The sequence below is a fragment of the Eretmochelys imbricata genome, chromosome 1 (assembly GCF_965152235.1).
Source record: "Eretmochelys imbricata isolate rEreImb1 chromosome 1, rEreImb1.hap1, whole genome shotgun sequence".
NCBI classification, from domain to species: Eukaryota; Metazoa; Chordata; order Testudines; family Cheloniidae; genus Eretmochelys; species Eretmochelys imbricata.
Genome location: NC_135572.1, coordinates 252498656 through 252523046, shown reverse-complemented (window position 1 = coordinate 252523046; position 24391 = coordinate 252498656). Strand labels below are relative to the sequence as shown.

Sequence of the window (24391 nt, the reverse complement as noted above, 5' to 3'; positions counted from 1 at the left end):
TGCCAATGAAGTGAATGGGAGTTTTGCTATTGACTTCAGCAGGGTCAGGACTTGATCCTAAAACTTCTCTCTCAGCCCAATCTTAGTGTAAGATAGAAGTCTGTGGGGAGTGTGTACCCTGTTCTCTTCTCCCCATCCACCCTTTCACTGCTACTTATTTCCCCATGCCCTCTGGAAACCAGGTGTACGCTGATGGTTAAGCTCCTTAACATTCCCATCACCAAAGCCTTGATGTTCATTTATTTTATCTACTGGATTGCAGGCAGCCATGGTCTGTGGTGGCTGCACCTTTCTGCAGTCCTAACAGCTATGCAGAGGTTTCCAATGACACAGAATATGGTTTCACCCCTTTGTCTGCCAGGTTTCATCTGAAGTTCCTCTTCCATAGGTTGAAGAGAGCTGGAATGAATGGCAGCCCTTAAAACTTATCAGTGAACGTGTTTGGAGACTAAAAAAGGGATTTATCTGCATCATGTTCAAACTCCTCAGCCTACCCTTTTAAGCTTTGCACAGTTCCAACTCTGCCTATATCTCTGCTCTTTTCCTCCTACGTCCAAACTCAAGATCTTGGTTACGCCCAACTTGATCTCATAACCGCCCCCCTCGATACAGTTTCCCACTCTTAACTTCATGCTTTTCTACATCCTGTCAGCTGTGCTCGGATCAGATTTACAGTTCCCATACATGTAGAGTCCTTCCACAGCTGGCCCCCTCGCAAGAGCTTCCTGCTCTGGATTTTGAGTCTGGTCACATATTGTTTATATGGAATTAGCCTAAAGTAGGGCTGTAAGCTCCTCAGGTCAGAGACCTCATCTTCTTGCTGGACTATAAAGCACTGAGCCCCCTTATCCTATTCTAGGGGGAGATTTTCAATGGCACAAATGGCAAAACTGGGCTCCTAACTGCCATTTGTGCCTTTGCAAATCTCCCCCGTAAAAACCAAAAATATTTAAAATATAGCAAAATTCACAGCAAAAGTGACAGAAGATAAAGATTATATTGTAAAAAGATCCTGTTACATTGTGACACTTTTGGCTTTATTTTCACCTTTCACCAGTTCACATGCAGCTACATAAAAGGTTAAATAAGCTGTTAACCATATTGATTTCTATAGACACACAGGCCAGCAACCATTCCCATAATATATCTGAACTTTGCCACTGATTACTGAAAAATGTTCCTCATGACTATAAACTTAGTTAATGAAAACGGAATATGGTCTCTGGTTCAGATTACTGAAAGATTTTAAGAGGCTCTAATCAATGTTGGTAGTTGGCTTTAGTGTATGGGTGATGGGTAGTCTTGCTGGTCTGTAACATACAGGAGGTCAGATGTGATGATCTGATGGTCCCTTCTGGCCTTAAACTCTAGGACTACAAATTTTGAATGTCACAAGCCAGAGGCCTTGGGTGGGGAGGACAAAGGACAGGCTTACTTTTGAAAACATTTATTTAATTTATTTATTTATTTATTTGGATTTAAAATAATAATTTTAGGATGCCTAGCCGAGCTTCTAGACCTCACAACACATCATTAATAATACAATGAAGTCTCAGCAGCATTAATGTAATAATTTCAATAGGAACTCAGCCAGTCAGAGACCTCCAGACACTCCTTTCCACCTTTCATTGTTGTGGGACACGTACCCTCAGCCCTCTCAGACAGGTGTCTTTTGCACCAATTTGAACCTATTTCTGTGTGTACATGAAAGAGACAGACACACACACAAGGATGGGTGGGACAAGTTACAGAGTCCCACAGGCCTCACAGAGAAAGCCCTGACAGCCCCCATCCCCCTTTTATAATGAGGAAAATCCAGCTCAAACAGCTTGACAGACTGTAGTATGGCACATCGTTGGAAAAATTCCTGTTTTTTTAAACTCTGGGATTACTCAATTCACAGAGCTCATAAGAACCATTGGCTTTCAAATATGTCCTGATTGTTCAAAATATCCTTGCAGGGATTCAGATATTTCTGCCCTATTGGAAAACTGCTGACCAGACACTCCTACAGTACATGATCAGCATCCTGATTCTGAAACACATGACCAGAATAAGAAGCAGAACCCAATCAGAAGAGAGTTCCCAACACAGATGGGGGCTGGAGGTGCACCTTCCTCAAGCAACTTATCAACATGGTACCTATAACAGGGCCTGCACTGGGAGACTCCAACAATCTGTTTTCCACACCAAAGAGGATCAACTGAGTCCAGACCAGAATACTGTGGGGTTATGATACACTCACAAAAATTACTATCTCCAGCATTGTGGAGGAGTGGTTAAAAATGTTTTTTTAAAAACATGGGGAGGTTAAATTTAATTTGTACTTTATGATTTTTTTATTAAGTATTTTAAAAAACAAGAAACGGCCCCTCTTAAAAAAAAAAAAGGATTTTGGACTTAATATTTGCTTGTTTCTCTACTCATACAGCACAAGACCATGTTCTTCTCCAATTTCTCTTTGTAAATGGATTATTAAACATACTGGTTGAATATTAGAGAGACAAGGTGGGTAAGGTAATATCTTTTATAGGACCAACTTCTGTTGTTGAAGGAGACAAGCTTTCAAGCTATACAGAGCTCTTCTTCGGGTGTGGGAAAGGTAATCAGAGTGTCACAGCTAAATACAAAGTAGAACAGATTGTTAAACATAGGCGTTAACACATGTGGTAACTTCAAAATGAAGTGGGCCATTAACATCTCTGCAGTTTTGGGACAAATAAGGGTTGGTAGGTTACAGACTGTTGTAAAGAAACAGGCCTGGTCTACACTAGGAAATTAGGTTGGTATAATTATGTCAGTTAGGGGGGTGAAAAATCCATAGCTCTCAGCAATGCAGTTAAACTGACCTAACCCCAGGTGTAGACAGCAGTAGGTTGATGGGAAAATTCTCCCATCAACCTAGCATCTCAGGTAGGTGGAATACCTATACCAACAGGAGGGATTCTCCCATCGGCGTAGTTTGTATCTTCACTGTGCTGCTGTAGCAGTTTATGTGTAGACATGCCCACATAAAGCCAGTATGTCTGAATCCATGATTTTCAGTGTCTAGCAAAGTTATGAATTTAAACTTCCAAACTTGTCATTTGAAGGTGTTGTGCAGGTTTCCTTTGAGGATGAGGCCTGAGGGACCAGATATGGAGTGATTGTTTTGCAAAAAGGGATTACCTTTCCCAGATCAGAAGAAGAGCTCTGTGTAGCTTGAAACCTTGTCTCTTCCACCAACAGAAGTTGGTTTAATAGAAGATATTACTTCATCCATCTTGTCTCCCTCATATTCTGGGACCATCATGGCTACAATAATGCTGCAAATAACTGGCTGAATATGGCACAGATTGGGAGAGTATGTACTAAACAGCTTTCTGAAAACTGAGCAATCAGGCAAGAGCAGCCAGTAATGACTACATTAGCACTTATCAGTTCTTTGTTATTGTCTAGCTCCCAAAAATGTGGCAGGCATTTCTCCTACCTGTTTCTATGTATTGGAGCCTGATTCTGTCTACTCTATTTAGACTATGTCTACACTATGCAGCTTTTAGCGACACAGTTGTGCCGGTAAGAGTTGTGCAGCATAGCGACTGTTTGTCAGCAGGAGACAGTGCTCCTGCCGACAAAAAATCTCCCACCCCCAACGAGCAGTGTTAGCATTGTCGGCAGGCAAGCGCTCCTGTTGACAAAGCACTGTTCATACTGGCGCTTGTCATCAGCAAAACTTTTGTCTTTTGTGGTGTGTGTGCTTTTTTAACACCTCTGAAAGACAAAAGTTTTGTCTTTCACTTGCAAGTGTAGGCAAAGCCTTAGTGTCAGTAGTGGAACACGGGACAAAGTCCACAGTCACTTAAAGTAGAACAGCACCTCAGTTCTTGACTCCCTACTGACACATAGGACCTATGATATTAATCTCAGTGAGATGTGCATGCCTGGAAAGAGAGGAGCAATGAGCTATGTAAGCAACAGGACACTTCTGGCAATGAGTATGAGGGTAATGTGAGATACGTTTATTCCTCAGGCCAAAGGCCTACAAGCACCTGAGATGCGTAGTTACCTCCAATTATTACACTTCATTCAGTTTGTCATTATTCTATTAAGAAAATGGTAAGACTAGGAAATCTGAAGACATGTATTCTCTGGAGTCTGTAACCTTAGCTAGCTAGTTTGTTTCGTCCCTAATCCCAACTTTCAAAACATGACCAAACTCATGACCCCTGTACAGTAGAGTGAACAACTAAGCAGTGGTAGCTCTGGCTAGGCATAGCCAACCGAAAATAATCTGAGTGAGAAAACAGAAAGTGAGAGGAAGAGAGGAAATCATCTGAACAGAAGAGAACACAAAAAACAGGTATTTATGAGAAGTGCATCTTTCTGCAGGTCCTGAACAGTAAGTGATGAAAACCCTGCTGTGCTTTTCAAATTATAAATTTCTGACCTGGTTTTACTTCAAATGCAGCTTTTCAAAACAGTGATTGTTTTCTTTTTAAAAGCCCCCCACACACACACACACAGTTGCGATGTCCCTGGGATTGATTACCGCAGGATACTCCCATATTTATAGATACAAGGCTATTTTTGAGACTCAGAGCCATACCATTTATCAAACTCAAAAAAACCCCATTCTTAGTCCCATCCCCTGCCCACCTCCCTCACCCTCATCAATTTACCTCTTTCAGGTCGTGGACAATAGCAGTGAGCCTTTCATTCTCTGCTTGAACCTTGGTGACCACTGCCCTGCTCTGTTTCAGCTCATTTTGCATCTCCAAGATCTTCCCTAGGTAATAAGCTTCCTTTGATGCAGACTCCTGCAGGAGAGTCTCTTCACGTGTTTCACCATCTTCAGCCACTTTGCGGTGGATTGAGAATGATTGTCCAAATGCCTGCAAGAGTAAAATAATGGAAGCCCTTAAAAATCTACTCACTGTAGAGAGCAACTCTGCCCTGCAATGAGGAATGGACCACATCTGGGGCCTCCAAGCTATGACCAACTAAACACTGTATCAGCAGCTTTCCAAGAGATGAAGGTGTGACAGGTTGAACCCCCTGTCCGGGATGCCACCTGATGTGCTGGGGTCCCACTGGTTCTGCCTGTTCCACCAGCCTGGGTTTCCTCACCCTGCCCTAGGTGTGCCAGGCCCTCAAGCCTTCTCCAGCACACATACACAGGTAGGGACACACCCTGCTGCAAACGGACACAGACACTGAGATCAGCTCTGTGTGGGAGGAATCAGCTCGGGGATTTCCCACCACTCACATGCACACCTCCTTTGCGGCACAAACCCAAAGTAATATTGTCTTGAACTGTATAGAAAGTTCTGCACAGCGCAAGCTCATAAAAATTCACCCCCTCCCTCAATGTGGAGGGAGATGTGCACAGCTTCCCCCCCCCTCCCCCAAGGTATGAATGGCACAAACTGGGTTTTGAAATAAACAAGAAATTAGTTCATTAACTGTAAAAGATAAATTTTAAGTGATTATAAGGGATAGCAAACAGAACAAAGCAGATTACTGAGCAAATAAAACAAAACATGCAAATGAAGCTTAATACACCCAAGAAACAGATTACAAAATGTAATTTCTCACCCTAAATGTTGTTTTAGGCAAGTTGCAGAGTTTCTGTAGCTTAGAGTTCCAGTTATTTCTCTTTACAGACTGGACCCGTCTCAGCCTGGACTCAACCCCTGCCTTTCCCTTCAGGTGTTTTTAGCAATCTTCCTTCTTGGACTGGGAGGCAATGGAGACCAGTCCTGTTTGTCTTACTCCCCAGCCTTAAATAGAATTTACATAAAGCGAGAACCCTTTGTTTCCAGTGGAAAAATACCAGCAATGTCCAAGATGGTACTCTGTACCAGGTGACAGCATCAGATGACCCTGCAGTGTCAAAGCAACAAAGCTCCTCAGGATGGTGGGAGATTAGTATCTCCAAAGCACTGGAATGAGTTACCTAGGGAGGTGGTGGAATCTCCATCCTTAGAGGTTTTTAAGGCCCGGCTTGACAAAGCTCTGGCTGAGATAATTTAGTGAATGTTGGTCCTGCTTTGAGCAGGGGATTGGAGTAGATGACCTCCTGAGGTCTCTTCCAACCCTAATATTCTATAAGTTCTATTGTCCTTCTTAAATGGCTCATTCAGGCTGATTGCCTACTGTCTGGTGGGCGTTCCCCCAAGTACACATGCAGTTGTAATTGTTATAAAGTCAATATTCCTAACCTCAGATACAAAAATCATATATACATACAAATTGGATAAGCACATTCAGTAGATCGTAACCTTTTCAATGATACCTCACATGACCCACCTTGCATAAAACATATCTTAGTTATGCCATATTCATGTCATAACAATATTTCTATGACAAATATGGGGTGTAACATCACAGAGGGCCCCACTTAATTTGCATGAAATAAAACACACTGAAGCTTTTGTCATCTGTAACATAGACGTAGCTCAGAATGAACACAGGTATCACCGTGCAATATTTCATCTTCTTCCAGGCAGTCTCGTCTGAGATCAAGATGATGCATTGCTTGCCGAGACATTTAGTCTTCCTGGGCTCAATATTCTTATTTGTATTATCATAGCACCTAGGAGACCTATTCATGGACCAGGACCACTTACATTGTGAGGTGCAGGACAAAACACTGTCTCTGCCCATGGGGCTTACGTCATCGGTAGCCATTTGGCCGTCACTGAACTAGGTAATCTAATATCTGCAAGTGCTCTTTTTCTCTAATTTCTATTAAATAGATTTTTTTTAAAAGAGTGTACATGGCTAGTAGTGCTCTCTACATTGTCTTCCATTTTCAACAGTGTCTTATGATGTGACCCAACTTCAGGCAGTCAGGGGTGCAAAGAAAATGTGTGAAGGCTGATCATAATTCACAAGAAAGCTGAGAGGGCTATGTAGGCAATGACCATCTATATTACTGTACAGCAAATAGGGATGCCACTTTTAAACTCTTAAAAAAATAAATCAGAGAGTTTGACAGCATTTCCATTTACTTTCTTCTTTTCATCCCTCCACTCCCTTCTTTTCTATCCCCTATTCCTCTCAGGAAAAGAGAGTATTATTATTTAGGGATGAAGAGAAATTTCTAAAGGAACAGATATTTGCCAGTTTCTCTTTCCCTGCTGCTGGCTTGAGTGATCCCCTTTCTTGCACAGCATTTCCCAGTGGTTAATGAGAGAGATGGTTGCTTTGTACAGCTCTAGTTCAGTACTTCAGCAGGCCCAGTAGAGATCAGCAGCATAATTTAGCTCAATAAGACAGACAAAAAGGTACATAGTGAAGAAACATCTGCCATTTCATTTTAATTACTGTTAGTCAAAACAGTGGATAACCTGCTCAAAACCAGACAGACAGTCTATCTCAAAATCCAATGGAAGTAACAAAGAGCCACTATCTTAATAATAGCTAAAGCTCTCACACATATTTCTTAACCCAAAAAATTATTCTTGCTGGAAGATGGTGATAGTCTTCCCATTTCAGGGCTGACAAAGGTTGTGGAAGCATTTATTCCTCTAATGGAGACCCTCCCAAAAATTTAATTTCTGCTGTACTCAGCTCCATTCTCAGCCTGATACCCCAAACCCAAAGTATACTAGACAGTTGGTCTTCTTGTAAACAGTGTTCTCCTTTACCTTCTTGTTAATAGAAATGTCATGCTGAATTAAATTCATTGCCTTACTGTTATTTATAGCCTTCTCAGAACACATGCAACATTTTACTGGCATCACAACTGAAAGAACCCTTGAGAATTTAATCGCAAAACTCTGTTCATACCTTTGTACTTTGTAAGTGTGGTTTACTTGAAGGGTATTGTGAAATCAGCATTAAAGGATTCTAAATATATTCAATAATATATTAATCCAGCTGTCGCTTCAAAAGGCTGCAAGTTCTTAAACAGCAGGAGTCAGCAACTTACTGGATGGGTTATTTTAAACAAGAGGTTCGATTTAAAATAATGAAACTGTTAATTGTTAATTGTGATTCAGTCAATAAACCTGTTAATATAACAGTGAGTTATGAACACTGCCAATAAAGTGCATCTTATGAAATAAAAGGTGCATTCAGTGGCTCATTATTAATTATTAAAGGCCTAAGCAATAAAGTGCCTGTCTATCAAAGGGACACAGATACTGTGGTGATGAAAGCTAGAGACAAAAACACATCTTTTTAAAAGTGGAAGTCAACTCTGAACATAAACTCTGGAAAGTCAAGCATAAAAGTATAATTAGACAAGCCAAAAAAAGAATTTGAAGAACAACTAGCAAAAGACACAAAAACTAACAGCAAAATCTTTTTTAAGAACACCAGAAGCAAAAACCTGCCAAACAATCGGTGGGGCCACTGGACAATCAAGATGTTAAAGGAGCACTCAAGGAAGACAAGGCCATTGTAAAGAACCGAAATAAATTTGTTGCATCAGTCTTCACTGCAGAAGATATAAGGGAGATTACATCTCAGCTGCCCTTTTTTGATGACAAGCCTGAGGATCTGTCCCAGATTGAGTTGTCAGTCAAGGAGATTTTGAAACACACTGATAAATTAAATGGTACTACATCACAAGGACCAGATGGTATTCACCCAAGAGTTCTGAAGGAACTCAAATATGAAATTGCAGAACTACTAACTGTGGTATGTAACCTATCCATTAAATCAGCCTCTGTACCAGATGACTGAAGGATAGCTAATGTAACGCCGATTTTTTCTAAAAGGCTCCAGAGGCAATCCCAGCAATTACAGGCCAATAAGCCTAACTTCAGTACCAGGCAAATTTGTTGAAACTATAGTAAAGAACAGAATTATCAGGCACATAGATGAGCACAATATGTTGGCGAAGAGTCAACATGGCTTTTGTAAAGAGAAATCATGTCTCACCACTCCATTAGAATTCCTTGATGGGGTCAACAAACATGTGGACAAGGGCAATCCAGTGGACATAGTGTACTGGAATTTTCAGAAAGCCTTTGACAAGGTCCCTCACCAAATACTTTTAAGCAAAGTAAGCAGTCATGGGATAAGAGGGAAGGTCCTCTCATGGATCAGTAACTGGTTAAAAGATAGAGAACAATGGGGTAGGAATAAATGGTCAGTATTCACAGTGGAGAGAGGTAAACAGCAGAATCCCACAAGGATCTGTACTAGGACCAGTGCTATTCAACTTGTTTATAAATGATCTGGAAAAAGGGATAAACAGTGAGTTGGGAAAGTGTGCAGATGGTACAAAATTACTCAAGATAGTTAAGTCCCAGGCAGACTAAAAAGAGTTACAAAGTGATCTCACAAAACCGGCTGACTGGACAACAGTGACAGATGAAATTCAATGGTTTCAGAGTAACAGCCGTGTTAGTCTGTATTCGCAAAAAGAAAAGGAGTACTTGTGGCACCTTGGAGACTAACCAATTTATTTGAGCATGAGCTTTCGTGAGCTACAGCTCACTTCATCGGATGCATACTGTGGAAACTGCAGAAGACATTATATACACAGAGACCATGAAACAATACCTCCTCCCACCCCACTCTCCTGCTGGTAATAGCTTATCTAAAGTGATCATCAAGTTGGGCCATTTCCAGCACAAATCCAGGTTTTCTCACCCTCCGCCCCCCCCCCCCACACACACACTCACTCTCCTGCTGGTAATAGCCCATCCAAAGTGACCGCTCTCTTTAAAATGTGTATGATAATCAAGGTGGGCCATTTCCAGCACAAATACAGGTTTTCTCACCCCCCCCCCACCCCCTTCCAAAAACCACACACACAAACTCACTCTCCTGCTGGTAATAGCTCATCCAAAGTGACCACTCTCCCTACAATGTGCACGATAATCAAGGTGGGCTTTGGATGAGCTATTACCAGCAGGAGAGTGAGTTTGTGTGTGTGGTTTTTGAAGGGGGGTGGGGGGGGTGAGAAAACCTGGATTTGTGCTGGAAATGGCCCACCTTGATTATCATACACATTTTAAAGAGAGCGGTCACTTTGGATGGGCTATTACCAGCAGGAGAGTGAGTTTGTGTGGGGGGGGCGGAGGGTGAGAAAACCTGGATTTGTGTTGGAAATGGCCCAACTTGATGATCACTTTAGATAAGCTATTACCAGCAGGAGAGTGGGGTGGGAGGAGGTATTGTTTCATGGTCTCCGTGTATATAATGTCTTCTGCAGTTTCCACAGTATGCATCCGATGAAGTGAGCTGTAGCTCACGAAAGCTCATGCTCAAATAAATTGGTTAGTCGCTAAGGTGCCAAAAGTACTCCTTTTCTTTTTATGAAATTCAATGTTGATAAATGCAAAGTAATGAACACTGGAAAACACAATCCCACCTAAACATACAAAATGATGGATTCTAAATTAGCTGTTACCACTCAAGAAAGATCTTGGAGTCATTGTGGACAGTTCTCTGAAAACATCTGCTTAATGTGCAGCAGCAATCCAAAAAGTTAAACACAATGTTAGAAACCTTTAGAAAAGTGATAGAGAATATGACAGAAAATATCTTAATGCCACTACATAAATCAGTGGTACACCCACACCTTGAATAATGTATCTAGTTCTGGTTCTCCCATTTCAAAAAAAGATAGATTAGAATTGGAAAAAGTGCAGAGAAGGGCAACAAAAATGATGAAGGGTATGAAACAGCTTCCAAATGAGGAGACATTAAGACGACTGGGATTGTTCAGCTAAGAAAACAGACGACTATGGGAGGATACAATAGAGGTCTATAAAATCACAAATGGTGTGGAGAAAGTGAAGAAAGAAGTGTTACTTACTCCTTCACATAATACAAGAACCAGGGATCATGCAGGGAAATTAATAGGCAGCAAGTTTAAAAACACACATAAGGAAGTATTTCTTCACATAATGCAGAGTCATCCTGTGGAACTCATTGCCAGGGGATGTTCTGAAGGCCAAAAGTATAACTGGGTTCAAAAAATAATTAGATAAATTCACAGAAGATAGGTCCATCAATGGCTATTAGCCAAGATGGTCAGGGATGCAACCCCATGCTCTGGGTGTCCCTAAACCTCTGACTTCAGAAGCCAAGATTGCATGACAGGGGATGAATCACTCGATAATTGCCTTGTTCTGATCATTCCCTCTGAAGCATCTGGCACCAGCAGCTGTCGGAGGACAGGATACTGGGCTACCTGGGCCATTGGTCTGATCCAGTATGGCCATTCTTATGTTAGCTATGTGTGTTTGTAGATGGTGGCATATAAAATGTGTCTATCACAGCAGCTGTAGCTGGCACGGCAAGAGAAGATAACTAGCCCCTGAAAAGGTGGGAGGGCAAGGCAGCCTTGCTACTAAATACCTATATTACTAGAATCTGAATCCTTCCCATGCTGTCAGATATCACTTAAAGAGAATATTATGGATAAATGCCAAAATGCATCAGTGGTATCCTTGAAAACATAAGAACGGCCATGCTGGGTCAGACCGACGATCCATCTAGCCCAGTATCCGGTCTTTTGACAATGGCCAGTGCCAGATGCTTCAGAGAGAGTGAACAGAACAAGGCAATGTACTGAGTGATCCATCTGCTGTCATCCAGTCCCAGCTTCTGGCAGTCAGAGGTTTAGGGACACCTTGAGCATGGGGTTGCATCCCTGACCATCTTGGCTAGTAGCCATTGATGGACCTATCCCTCCCATCAATGAACCTATCCATCCTTCTACGTTGGTCATCATGAGCCCTTTTCCTCATATATAATGTCAGGGTGCTGTCTTTTTATGTTTGTGGGGTGCATTGAAAGGGGATTTGGGTTTTTATTTTTCTTCCCTGAAAACCTTCCCCTGGTTAGCATTTGTCCATAGCAACTTTTAATTAAAAAAATAACAACAATACTGTATTAGACCCTCAGGGTTTTCGGGCATAAGAAAAATTATACAAACAAATATTTAATTATTATTTGCTGCACCACATCTAACACACTTTCTGTAATGGAGCTGAAATGATGTCTATGCTAGAACTAAGGACATTTTCAAACACAAGTTGCAGGACACAGGAGCACAATAGTTGTGATTTTCCCGAGTGTATACAAGTCTGAGGAAGAAGAGGCAACCATTCACAAAAGGATTGTTTCCCCTCCCATCCCCACCCTCCAAAATCCAAGCTATAAATGCTTTTTCCTAAAAGGAATGCAGGACAATTAGCTGCCAAAAATATAGCGGATCTCTAGTACATGTTTAGATCTCCACAGGAACCATGGAATTTTAGCTGCTCAGCGATGGAACCAGCAATTTGCTTAATCTTTTACTGTGCTGGTAAATCATTTATCGGGAATCACTTTTTACAAAACCACTAACAGCAAATTATGAATTACATTGATTAAGAACTGTACTTCTGCCAATCATCTTCAAAGCTGTACCATACTTCACATACTATAAACTAGTTCTCACACTGTAAGAGCTTTAAGCTTTTTACCATCACTTCACCCCACTGCCTACCTTCCTACCTCTCACAGAAATTGATACTTTACAACTATGAAATGTCCAAATATAACAGAGGTATCAGACATGAGGGTGCAACTGAGCTGATGAGTTTTTATGTACATTTTACAACAACTCAAAGCCGGGGAACGATTGCCCCGCTTATATGCGCATACGCCCGCTTGAGCGGCGTCGCTGCAGTAGTGTGGGGAGTGGTAGCAGAGACATGCGGAGCCAGGCCAAGCACAAACCTGAGACCAGTGGATAGGTACTTGGCATGGCTCAGCGCTCCCCTGCCACTACCCATCCTCCTGTGGCTACATTGCTATTTATAGTTGCAGCAGTTTGATGAGAGCCAGAGCAACGATGTGAATATAAGCAGGGGAATTAGCTATAATTAGAGAGAAATAAACAATTTCGTATTTTTTCCTGTGAATTCTAATTTGAACACATAGCCTGTAAAAATATTTTAAGCTAAGCCATTAAACTACTCCACAAATTGCTGTCAATTTATTCCCCCCCATCCCCCTCCTTTTTTTTTTTTTTTCATAATTCCTCTTAGCATGGTTGGAAATTATGCAAACCCACACATCAAGCAGAGAATATCAAAAGTATCCTTTTGTCAAAGTGTACGCAAGCAGTTGTCCTCCTTGTGCTTTTTCAACTTCAATTAGAACAATTTGCACGTAGAATGGTTAAACTTTCCAAACAGAACTACTTAAGGGCTTCAATGGGACTATTCACACATTTAAAGTTATGCACATGCATAAATATTTTCAAGATCAGAGCCTAAGGCATTTGTGTAGAAAACAGTACTTCCTTATATAACCAATAACAATGGATGTGTCATTACACAAAGTAAAACTATTTCCCCATGTTTATTCAGGGAGCAGATAGCTTGCCCTAAAAGAGAAATGGGATGGGAGACGAGGGCCAGAGAGCTACCCTGTGACAGCATCTGATGGGAAGGTGTTAGAAGGCCACCCGGGAACAAAGAACTGAAAGTGGCAAATACTTCCCTGAAGCCTGAAAAAAGAAACCTGCTTGGTTCAGGTTCTCAAAGGAATGAAGGTTCAAGGAGATTCTTATTGGTGCGAGTCAGGTTGAGAGGAAGAATGAGTTGGATGTGCATTTGTTGGATGCAAAGGAGTTAGTTGTGCACGCATCATGTGTGAGCTGGATGTCAAATGTAGACGAGGGTAGGCTGTACAGTGGAGTATGGAGGAGTGTAATTGGGATTTAGGTCATGTGAAGGGGTATGTGGGAGCTGGGGCTGCTCTCAGTGCCCCCTTCAGGGCCACAAGTGGTACTGCAGGTACTTCCCACCTTAGTCTGCAAGGTTTGACTATCTGCTTGGGGCAGGATGACCTGTGCTGTGATCTTACCATCCGTCTCTAAACAATCAAATAACTAAATAGCACATCAGGATTCAGCTGTCTGCACCAAAGAGAAAAAAGGCAAATGCTTAGCTGCAATACTTAGGGCAAGGCCTGACTAGGCCTGGGTTCTGGGTCAACCCCGAAGCATTCCTCCTCTGTCCTCGTCTTACCCAGCTCCACCCTGAACAAAAGAAGGCTATGCCTTCTTAACTGGCCTGCTGGTTCTTGATTGGTCAGTGTTTCTTCCTGGCCCTTCTAGGCTTCTGGAGGACTGTCTTTTTGGTCATCTGGTATGAATGGATTTTCCTTGAGCGGGGAATGTCAGAGCGCTGATGCCTCCAGCAGGGGGCAGAGAGGCACAATAGACCCTGTCACAAGGAATAAATGGGTGTGTTAAGTAGACATGGGGGTTGAGGAGAAGATTAGATACATGCAAGTTTGTGGTGGAGGAGGGATTACAGCTAGGTATGGGGACTCCAGGTGCTTCTCTAGGCCAGAATGTGCTTTTTTTCAGCTGTACTTGGTCCCATAACTGTAGCTGTTTATCTCTGATCTGGACTTTGCCACAGTCACCCATGCTTCTGTGATTGATTAGATTACTGAGAGTAATTCTAGTTGTGACTACCCTAGAAAGCGACTCAGAAGATACTGCTGGCCCACCGCTGGCTTTTAGTTACAGGAAACATATTACATGAGTTTTCTGACAATTGCATTGGCTTCCTGATGCAATTCAAGACACTAACATTGCTATTTAAAGCCCTAGCTTGAGTCCTGGCTGACAAACTACTGGCCTCCTGGTACAGTGCCACAACAGTTTAAATTGGGTGTGATGCTCAAGCTAGATTTAAAGTTCTAAAGGCCGAATGCCACATTTTCAATGGAAGACATCCCCGACTGGTGTGACAGAGGTCAAGTGTGAGATCACCAAGGCATGACGCTGTTAGCAGATGAACCAGACCCCAACGATCCTTTGTAGATGAACCAAAGTCCCATAATGCTTTATTATTATAACTATAATCCTTCATATTCAGGCTAAATCTCTGTGCGTTGTCAAATGGCAGATTGTGCGTGATGTCTTTCTCTGACCCACTGATCTTCAGAAATATGTCCAGAAAACCAAGAAAGTGAACACATGTTGTTACAGACGTCTTCATAATTTGTGAGATAAGGACTTTTGATAGAGGTCTTTAGTTTATCACAATTATATAAATTGAGATGCCATGAAAGGAATTCCACAAGTCAATAGGTCATGAGTATGAAATTTTCTGAGTCTCTTTTTTGTAAAGAAGTATAATATATAAAGGGGGGAATTTCTGCAAGACAGTTGGAATGCATCAGGCTGCAAAATCACTTCCCCATATTGATAATGTATTTGACTTTCTGTATCATGCTGATTAATCTTTAATAATCTTTGATTAATAAATTGAGCCTGGAATCGAACCTTTAGGTAACAGTATAGAGCCCATCTTTTACCTCAGGTATTTGCCCAAGGAGGGAGTTGGTGATAAATTTACTTGGGGGGGAAGGGGGGAAATTTTCCTTTTCAGTTGCTCACAAAAACTGTACAGTATGATGTCATTAAACACTGAGCATTTGCCCTGAGACTTTGAAACCTCATAACAGTATATAGTGTGACTTTTATTCCAAATGGATGCTGAGCACTCCGAAGAATGAGAATTCAGCAATGACAGAAGTTCATATCACTGCATTATAAAGGATCATGTTAATGGACATGTGAGGCCTGGGAGTCTATGTGATAAATGAGTTAGAAATAAAAATGAAAACAAGGTCATTCATCATAGATCTTAGAACCTTTACATGTTGAATATAATTGGCATGCAAGAAGTAATGCAGGGAACGAGGTGGACATATGCTCCTGAAGGAGTGAAACAAAAATATGATTGATCCAAACAATTCCACAGTTGTGAATAGTACGACAATCAGAAAGACAATGCCTATTCAGAGACAAAAACCCCCATCATGTTCAGTACTTTTAAAAAAGCTAAAAGAAAAGGAGTACTTGTGGCACCTTAGAGACTAACAAATTTAGTCTCTAAGGTGCCATAAGTACTCCTTTTCTTTTTGCGAATACAGACTAACATGGCTGCTACTCTGAAACCTTTAAAGAAGCTGTGAGTTAATTCAAGGATAGAAAGCACCACATATGCAAAAGATCAACTAAAAACAGTAGTAGGTAATGGAAGATGCTGTGGGAAGTCCCTCTGAGTTTCTGTTTTATTTTTATTAGTTCATTCTCAGGACAGAAATTCGGAAGAAGAGTTTTGCAGAAATTTACTGTTAGATGTTTCCAGCAATCATCCTGGGCAGGGATTCAGAGAAGAATAAACCCTGATCATCTCACTCCCCTGACTTAAATAGGATTTACATATGGTGGGAATCCTTCGTTTTCCAGTGTGATTCCTCCCCCCCATCAGTGGAAAAATACTGGTATTCTATCATGGAATCCGGTACCAGGTGACATGATCACATGATCCTGCATTGTCAAAGCAGCCATGAGTAGCATCCCAGGAAGCTGGGATATTAGCATCCTCAAAGACCTATTGTTCTCCCTAATGGTTCATTGACTTGTCCCCAGCTAACCAGCCAGACTGATTGCATTTTGTCTGGTGGGCATTCCCCAGGTGCGAACACTTTTGTAGTACAGACGCATAGTCAATATTCCTAACTTTATATACAAAAATGATACATGCATACAAATAGGATAATCATATTCAGTAAATCATAACCTTTCCAATACTACCTCACATGACCCATCTTGCAGAAAATACATCTTAGATATGCTTATAATCATACTACAACAATATTTCTATGAAGAATATGGGGCATAGTGGCACAAGTGTAACTTGCACCTTCTGGCATTGGGTATCTAACTTGGTTTTTTATGGATACAAATGTGATAGGTGTCTTATCTATACCACACATAGAAAGGTGTTCAGTGTATATGGAAAATGATGGTAATTTCTAGGCTATAAATGCTGAGCTGTAGCATGAAAAGTAAACAATTCTTAGTATTCCCCCAAAGGAAATAAAAGGACAAAAGGAAATAAAGTTATGTTGACTTTTTCTGCATGTTATCAATAACCCCCTAGAGAGTCTAAGATCCATGTTGAAGCTCATATAATCAAATGCAAGTCAACAAATGCTGTCAGAAATTTACAGGGGGGCCAGTTTCATTCAGCTCATCCAGTGATATCGCCATACTTGTGCAGTCCATTCTGTGCAGATTTAAATCAATATGGCACAGTGAGAGGGCCTTGGGCAAACATACATAATTTACAGCTTAATTTTTATAAATGAGGAGCAAAAATATCCCTAAATATATCGCTAAGGACACATTTATAGTCCAGGACAAGAAAGAGCTACCATGGAAATTAAGGTGCAAATAATCTCCATTGTTAATCATCAATCTAGCAAAAGTGGGAGTTGAATCAGAATCCTTCTCTAAAAGGCATTACAGCATTCAAGAGGATCTAAATACCCTTCCTGAGAATTCCCTCTAGGCACAGAAAATACATGAAAGCAGGTGGTGGTAACAAAGGAAACTGCTTATCTACACTACTAATTAGATTTATGCTGGTAGTTTAAAGCAATCTATTATTGACTGTTTTCATTTTGAAAGACATTATTCCTGCAAATAGTCAATCACACATTGTTAATAAACACAATCATTAAAAAAAGGGTAGCTAAATTCACACCTATTTCCAGACCAGCTTACAATCACTAATTGAATCACTGCTGAATTTAGTAAATTAAATCTACTGGTATTTGGAGATAAAAGATTTATACTTCCTTGCTTATAGATTATACGAGTTCAGATTGTTATTAGGCCAAATTATTCAGCACTTACTAAACCTAAAATTCCATTAAAACCAGTGAGAGCTTTGGTTGAACATGGATCACCCAGGATATTCTTAAAATGTTTGTTTGAACTATTACACAAAACACCTTTCACAGACTCCTGCAAACATTGTAAATAAATGGGAAGCCCCAAGTTTAACAATGCACAGTGAAGTTTAACAATGCACTGCTTTCCATTATATGCACAAAATACGCAAGCTAACTGTTCTTTGCTTTCACTTGTTTGCCTGTAAGTGGCTTGCAGAGAATGTCTGGTTGAAGTTTGATTCCTTAAACATTAAGTCACTGTATAAGGGCAAGATTATTTCTAGCCCTACAGTGCAGCCATGCAGAACAGCAGGGAGGGAGGAAGGACCCTCTCACCACATGAAGATGTCAGGGCTGGCCAGATGCTTTCTCCCCCATGCCTGGAGCTACCAAAGGCTGCATGCTGAATACTCCCCCTTTAGCACCATGAGGAAGTGGCTGGGAAGGAAATGGGGAGTGGGGAGACACCATTGCTTCTTCCACCTCTACACCCCAGCCAGTAGGGTTGGGGAGCATGGGTGAGGGGAGGAATAAGCAAAAAGGATTAAGAATTTTTCCCTTCCCCCTCCCACTACACTCCAGAAAACATAAAATCACTACTCATACGGTTTGCAGATGATGCAAAAATTGGGGGAGTGGTAAATAACGAAGAGGTGAGGCCACTGAGGCCTTGTCTACACTGGCAAGTTTCTGCACAGTAAAGCAGCTTTCCACGCTGTAACTCCCGAGATGTACATGCTACCAAGCCATTTAGTGCACAGAAACTGCACAGTTGCAGCACTGTAAAAAAACCACCCCGACGAGAGGCATACAGCTTTCTGCACCGGGGCTACAGTGCCGCGGTGCCAGTGTAGACACCCTGGTCGATTACAGCGCTGCGATTGGCCTCAGGGCGGTGTCCCACCATGCCTGTTCTTGCCTCTCTCTGGTCATCGGTTTGAACTCTACTGCCCTGCCCTCTGGTGACCAATCGTCAGCCCCACCCCTTAAATTCCTTGGGAATTTTGAAAGTCCCCTTCCTGTTTGCTCGGTGACACGTGCAGTGGTCTCAGCACATCTTTCCAGGTGGCCATGCCTGCTCCATGCACCAGGCAATCCCCCGCTTGGTGCAATGCTGAGCTTCTGGACCTCTTCAGCATTGTGGGAGAGGAAGCTGTCCAGTCCCAGCTGCGCTCCAGCTGTAGGAACTATACCACCTACGGACCGATTTCACAATGCATGTCAGAAAGGGGCCCTGACCGGGACACACTGCAGTGCAGGGTCAAAGTGAAGGAGCTGCGGAACACCTACCACAAGGTGCGAGAGGCAGACCGCTGCTCCAGTGCTGCGCCCATGAGCTGCCGGTTCTACAGAGAGCTTGACATGATAGTTGGTGGTGACCCCACCTCCACTGCGATGGCCACTGTGGATACTTCGGGGGCTTGCAGGCCAGTTGAGAGTGGACCGAGCCAGGAGGAGGATATCTTGGATGAGGATGTGGAGAGGTAGGTGGACCCAGAGGCAGAGGACAACTCGGAGGTCAGAAATGCATGCAGCCAGGAGCTCTTCTCTACCCTGGAGGAGGTTAGCCAGTCACAGCTGTCGAAGCTTGATGAAGCACAAACAGGAGAGGAGGCCCCTGGTAAGTGGCTTTGATTTTGGGAACTGCTGACGCGAGTTGTTGGGGGCAGGAGGGTTGCAGAAAGCAGGTGTGTCTCTGTATGATGCGCGTACCACCACATGCCTAGTCTGAGCAGCGGAACAGTGTGTTGATTGACTCCCTCAATTCATGGGAATCTGCCTCAGAGATCTCCAGGAAACTCTCACGGAGATACTGAGCAATCCACTGCCACAGGTTCTTCGACAGAAATGCTTTGTTTCTTGCCCCATTAAGGATAACTTTCCCACTCCACTCTGATGTCACTGGGGGGTGGGGACCATTGCTGCACACAGGCGAGCTGCATACGGCCCAGGGCGGAAGCCGCAGTCTTGAAGAAGACCCTCCCTTGATTCCCTGCTCACCCTCAGCAGCAAGATATCTTCCATAATGAGCATAGCCTGTGGAAAATGTGGGGACAGTAATGATTATAAGCCCTCCACCCCACCCCTTCAATGCTGGCTCTCCCCAAGAGCCATATGCCCAGTGTACAGTACAGTCCTGGAACTCTGATTTCCCCTGCCCCTGCAGTTACTAACCATTTTGGGGGTCTTGTGACTTCTCCATGTGTGCTTGCCTGGGGTCAGCCAGTTAGTGACAGGTATGTGAATAGTGGCTGTATTTTAAATCACTGGATCAGTGGTCTCTGTGTTGCAAACAATACTGCTTCTGTAAAATGTTGCATTTTGGCTTCACAGATATGACCTTGGGATATGACCTTCACAGATATGGCCTCCCTCTTTGTTATCGGCAGCTGAACAGCTGCGCAGAACTAGAAAGCGGCCTCGAAGAAGTAAAGGGGACTTTCTGCGTGACGTCATGATGCACTCCACAGCCGAAACCAAGAACTGAAGGCGTGGCGGGACAGCGAGAGGAGGGACCGGAAGGAGAACGCAGCGCGCCAGAAGGAAGCCAGGGAGCGGCTCTTAAAGGTTATGGAGCACCAAGAGAACACGCTCCAGGCGCTACTAGCGCTGCAAACCGAGCAGCTCTGCGCCTGCCCGCCCTCCCTGCAGCCGCTGTCACAAAACTCTTTCCCATGCGTCCCCCAGATACCGTCAACACACCTCCTGGCTCCAGTCTGTACCCGCTGCATTCCACTCCTGCCCCACCACAGTCCAGCCCTGCGCACTCCCAGTACCCACTGCACTCAACCCCCGTCCCTCTGCAGTTTAGCCCCACTGAAGTATAGTACCTGATGCACTGTACTCCAAAGGAGAAGGTTGGATAGGATATCTGGTCATACACAAATCTTTAACCGTCCCGGGGCTCCACTTCTTCCTGGGACTCTCCCTTCCCCCATCCCACTCAGTGCTGATGTGTTGGGTTTTGGGTTTTTTTGGTCTCTCTCCTCATGATTTTTAACAGAATTGTTTTGGTTTGAAAGCAATCTTTATTCCATTAATTGAAAGCAAAGAGTCTTGCAAACCAACAGGCAGTTTTCTGAAACCTTCATAGTACGATTGGTGCAGACAATGCAATCACCTCCTAGCATTACAAGCACTGCACTCCTGAGCATAGCAACAAATATTAGTGGCTTTCAGCTTCAAATTGCTGCCTCCAGGCATCCCTGATCTTTATGGCCCCGTGCTGCGTCCCCTAATAACCCTGGTCTCTGGCTGTTCAAACTCAGCCTCCAGGCACTGAGCCTCAGTTGTCTAGCCCTAACTACAGCTTTCATCCTTCCCTTCATAAATATTATGAAGCGTACAGCATGCGGCTATAAGCATAAGAATATTGTCATCTGCCAGGTCCAGCCTCTCACATAGGCAATGTGATAGCCTTTAAATGGCCAAATGCACACTCCACAGTCATTCTGCACTTGCTCAGCCTCTTGTTGAACCGCTCCTTGCTGCTGTCAAGGTGCCCCGTGTATGGCTTCATGAGCCACGACATTAAGAGGTAGGCAGGGTCTCCCAGGATCACAATGGGCATTTAGGCTTCCCGTACAGTGATCTTCTGACCCGGGAAGAAAGTCCCTGCTTGCAGCTTCCTGAACAGGACAGTGTTCCGAAAGATGCGTGTGTCATGCACCTTTCAGGACCAGCCTGCGTTAATGTCTGTGAAATGCCCACAGTGATCCACACGCAACTGGAGAACCATTAAGAAATACCCCTTGCAATTAATGTACTCTGTGGCTAGTTGGCCTGGTGCCAGAATTGGAATATGCGTGACATCTATCGCCCCTCCACAGTTAGGGAAGCCCATTTGTGCAAAGCCATCCACAATGTCACGTACGTTGCCCAGAGTCACAATCTTTCGGAGCAGGATGCGATTAATGGCCCTGCACACTTCCATCAACACGAGTCCAACTGTTGACTTTCCCATGCCAAGCAACCGATAGGTAGCAGTCTGGAGTAGCCAGCTTCCACAGTGCAATCACCACATGCTTCTCCAATGACAGGGCAGCTCTCCTTCTCGTGTCTTTGTGCCGCAAAGCTGGGGCGAGCTCACACAGTCCGGTGAATGTGGCTTTCCTCATCTGAAAGTTCTGCAGCCACTGCTTGTCATTCCAGACGTGCATGACGATGTGATTCCACCACTCTCTGCTTGTTTCCCAAGCCCAAAAGTGGCATTCCACTGTGGTCAGCACCTCTGTGAATGCTGCAAGCAGTCTCGTGTTGTAACTACTACGCATGGCAAGATCAATGTTGAATTGCTTTTGCCTTTGTGGTTTAAGGAATAACTCCACAGCCACTCGTGATGTGTTAGTCAGAGCAAGCAGCATATTGGTCAACAGTTAGGGATTCATTCCTGCAGCCCGAAGAGGCAGAGCGCGGAGTACAAAGATGGCGTTGAAAGACAGCGCCAAATGTGGATGGATGCACCGGGATTTCTGGGATGCGAAGCAATGCATCAGGGTCATTGGGAAAGGACTCAGGATGCCCTGTGACCCTCTCTGCCTTCCCACAACTCTTAGCGGCAGAAGAGGAAGAGATGCTCTGTGGGACAGCTGCCCAGAGTGCACTGCTCCAAATACCACTGCAACTGCCAGAAGTGTTAACACGCTATTGCGTAGGCAGCTGACAATGTGAACACACAACAGTGGTTTCCCTTCAGCGCTCTCTGAGCGGTGCTGTAACTCTGCCAGTGTAGACGTACCCTGAGTAAGAGCAATGTGGATCGCTTAGTAAACTGGGTGCAAGGAAACAATATGCCTTTTAATTCAGCTAAATGTAAATATACACATCTAGGAACGAAGAATCTAGGGCATATCTCACAGGATGGGGGACCCTATCCTGGGAAGCAGTGACTCTGAAAGGATTTGTGATGAATAATCAACTAAACATTAGCTTCCAGGGCGACACTGTGGCCAAAAGGGAACTGTGTTTAAACTTAATAAGCCGTGATGTCTTATTTAAATAAATCTTCAACCGAGTTAGTCACTCCCAACTAACTTCCCAAAATTCATTTCTTATCCCCTGGTTTAGGGCAAAGAAAATTCCGTTGTGGGGAGAAAAATCCTATTCTCCCAAAACTGATCCTACTGAGTGATCTGTTTTTAATATCTCAGTTTACCTCATTACTTACGGACTTTCTTGTATGGTATCTCAGTTTACATGATTGATAGGCAAAAGGACTTTCTAATCCAGTTATTAGACTAACAGCTGGGGTAACACGCAATTCTTAATGAGTTATAAATTTCTTTCTATGAGTCATTATTTCATAAAATCACAGAAAACATGTGCAATAACAAATATCTCATCAATCGCAGAATGTAAGTGGATTATAAGTACCCCTTATCAGTTGCCCCCACTCATTCATTTTAACACTTCTGTAGTAATAGGCAGCCATTTTCATGCCAGGAATCCCTTCTTGCACATTGAGACTAGGTCAAGGGAGTTAAAACATTATACACATTTCATTACTGAATACACGCCTTCCTTCATTTTGTCACCCACTAAGATTCAACTTAAATACACAGAACTTTTCAGTTGAATAGGTACAAAGCACTAAATTGTATAGATACTGTGACTGGGCAAGGCCAGATGGCTATAGTAAAGTAATGGGAGACAGATATATTAACCACAGGCTAAAGAAATCCCTGTTACCAGGATAAGCAAATGGCAGCTGCTCCAGGTCAATTAAGACACCTGGGGCCAATTAAGATCTTTCCAGAAGGCAGGGAGGATGCTAGGTTGATTGGGACACCTGAAGCCAATCAGGGGCTGGCTGAAACTAGTTAAAAGCCTCCCAGTTAGTCAGGTGGGCGTGCATGTCAGGAGCTGTAGGAGGAAGTTGTGCTGTTGGAGAGACTGAGCAGTACACACCATATCAGGCTCAAGGAAGGAGGCCCTGAGGTAAGGGTGAAGTGGATCTTGAGGACGTGGGCGCTGCTGTGGGGAAGTAGCCCAGGGAACTGTACAGGTCCTGTTTCTAAAAAGCCAGCTACCATAGCTGATACTGTTAGGGTCCCCGAGCTGGAGTCCGGAGTAGAAGGCGGGCCTGGGCTCCTCCCTTTGCCCCCCCGATTAATCACTGAGACTGGGAGACAACAGAGACTGTGCAAGGGAGGATAGCTTTTCCTCACCTCCCTCGCTGGCTTATGATGAAAAAATGGCTCAGTAGGCTGTGACCTTTGCCTCTAGAGAGAGAAGGGCTACGTGGAGGGTCACAGTGAGCCTCTGAGTCTAGCGAAATCCGCCAGGAAACGTGGGACCCGTGGAGACAAGGACAGAGCTTTGTCGCAATACACAACAAAAGAGCATTTTAGTTCACACATAAAAGAATTGTAGTGGTTTTAATATCTACTAAAAGAGCTAATGCGATCCTTCAATGCATCAATAGGGGAATCTCAAGTAGGAGTGGAGAGATTACTTTACCTATGTACATGGCACTGGTGCAACTGCTGCTGGAATACTTCATCCAGTTCTGGTGTCCATAGTTCAAGAAGGATGTTGAAAAATTAGGGAGGGTTCAGAGAAGAGCCTCAAGAGTGATTAAAGGATTAGAAAATATTCCTTATAGTGCTAGACTCAGGGAGCTCAATCTTTGTTAAGCTAAGGAGAAAGTTAAGAGGTGACTTGATTACAGTCTGTAAACACCTAC

General features: G+C 43.3%; 1 protein-coding gene across 5 annotated transcripts in view; it reads right to left on the bottom strand.

The window, feature by feature from the left end:
• The window catches only part of BICD1 (BICD cargo adaptor 1), a 253912-nt gene that overhangs the window by 133224 nt on the left and 96297 nt on the right, over positions 1-24391 (bottom strand). For all 5 annotated transcript variants that reach the window (XM_077807517.1, XM_077807516.1, XM_077807519.1 and 2 more), the window contains exon 2: positions 4659-4871. In XM_077807517.1, the coding sequence (XP_077663643.1) occupies positions 4659-4871 (213 nt within the window). The remainder of the gene's footprint in view (positions 1-4658; positions 4872-24391) is intronic.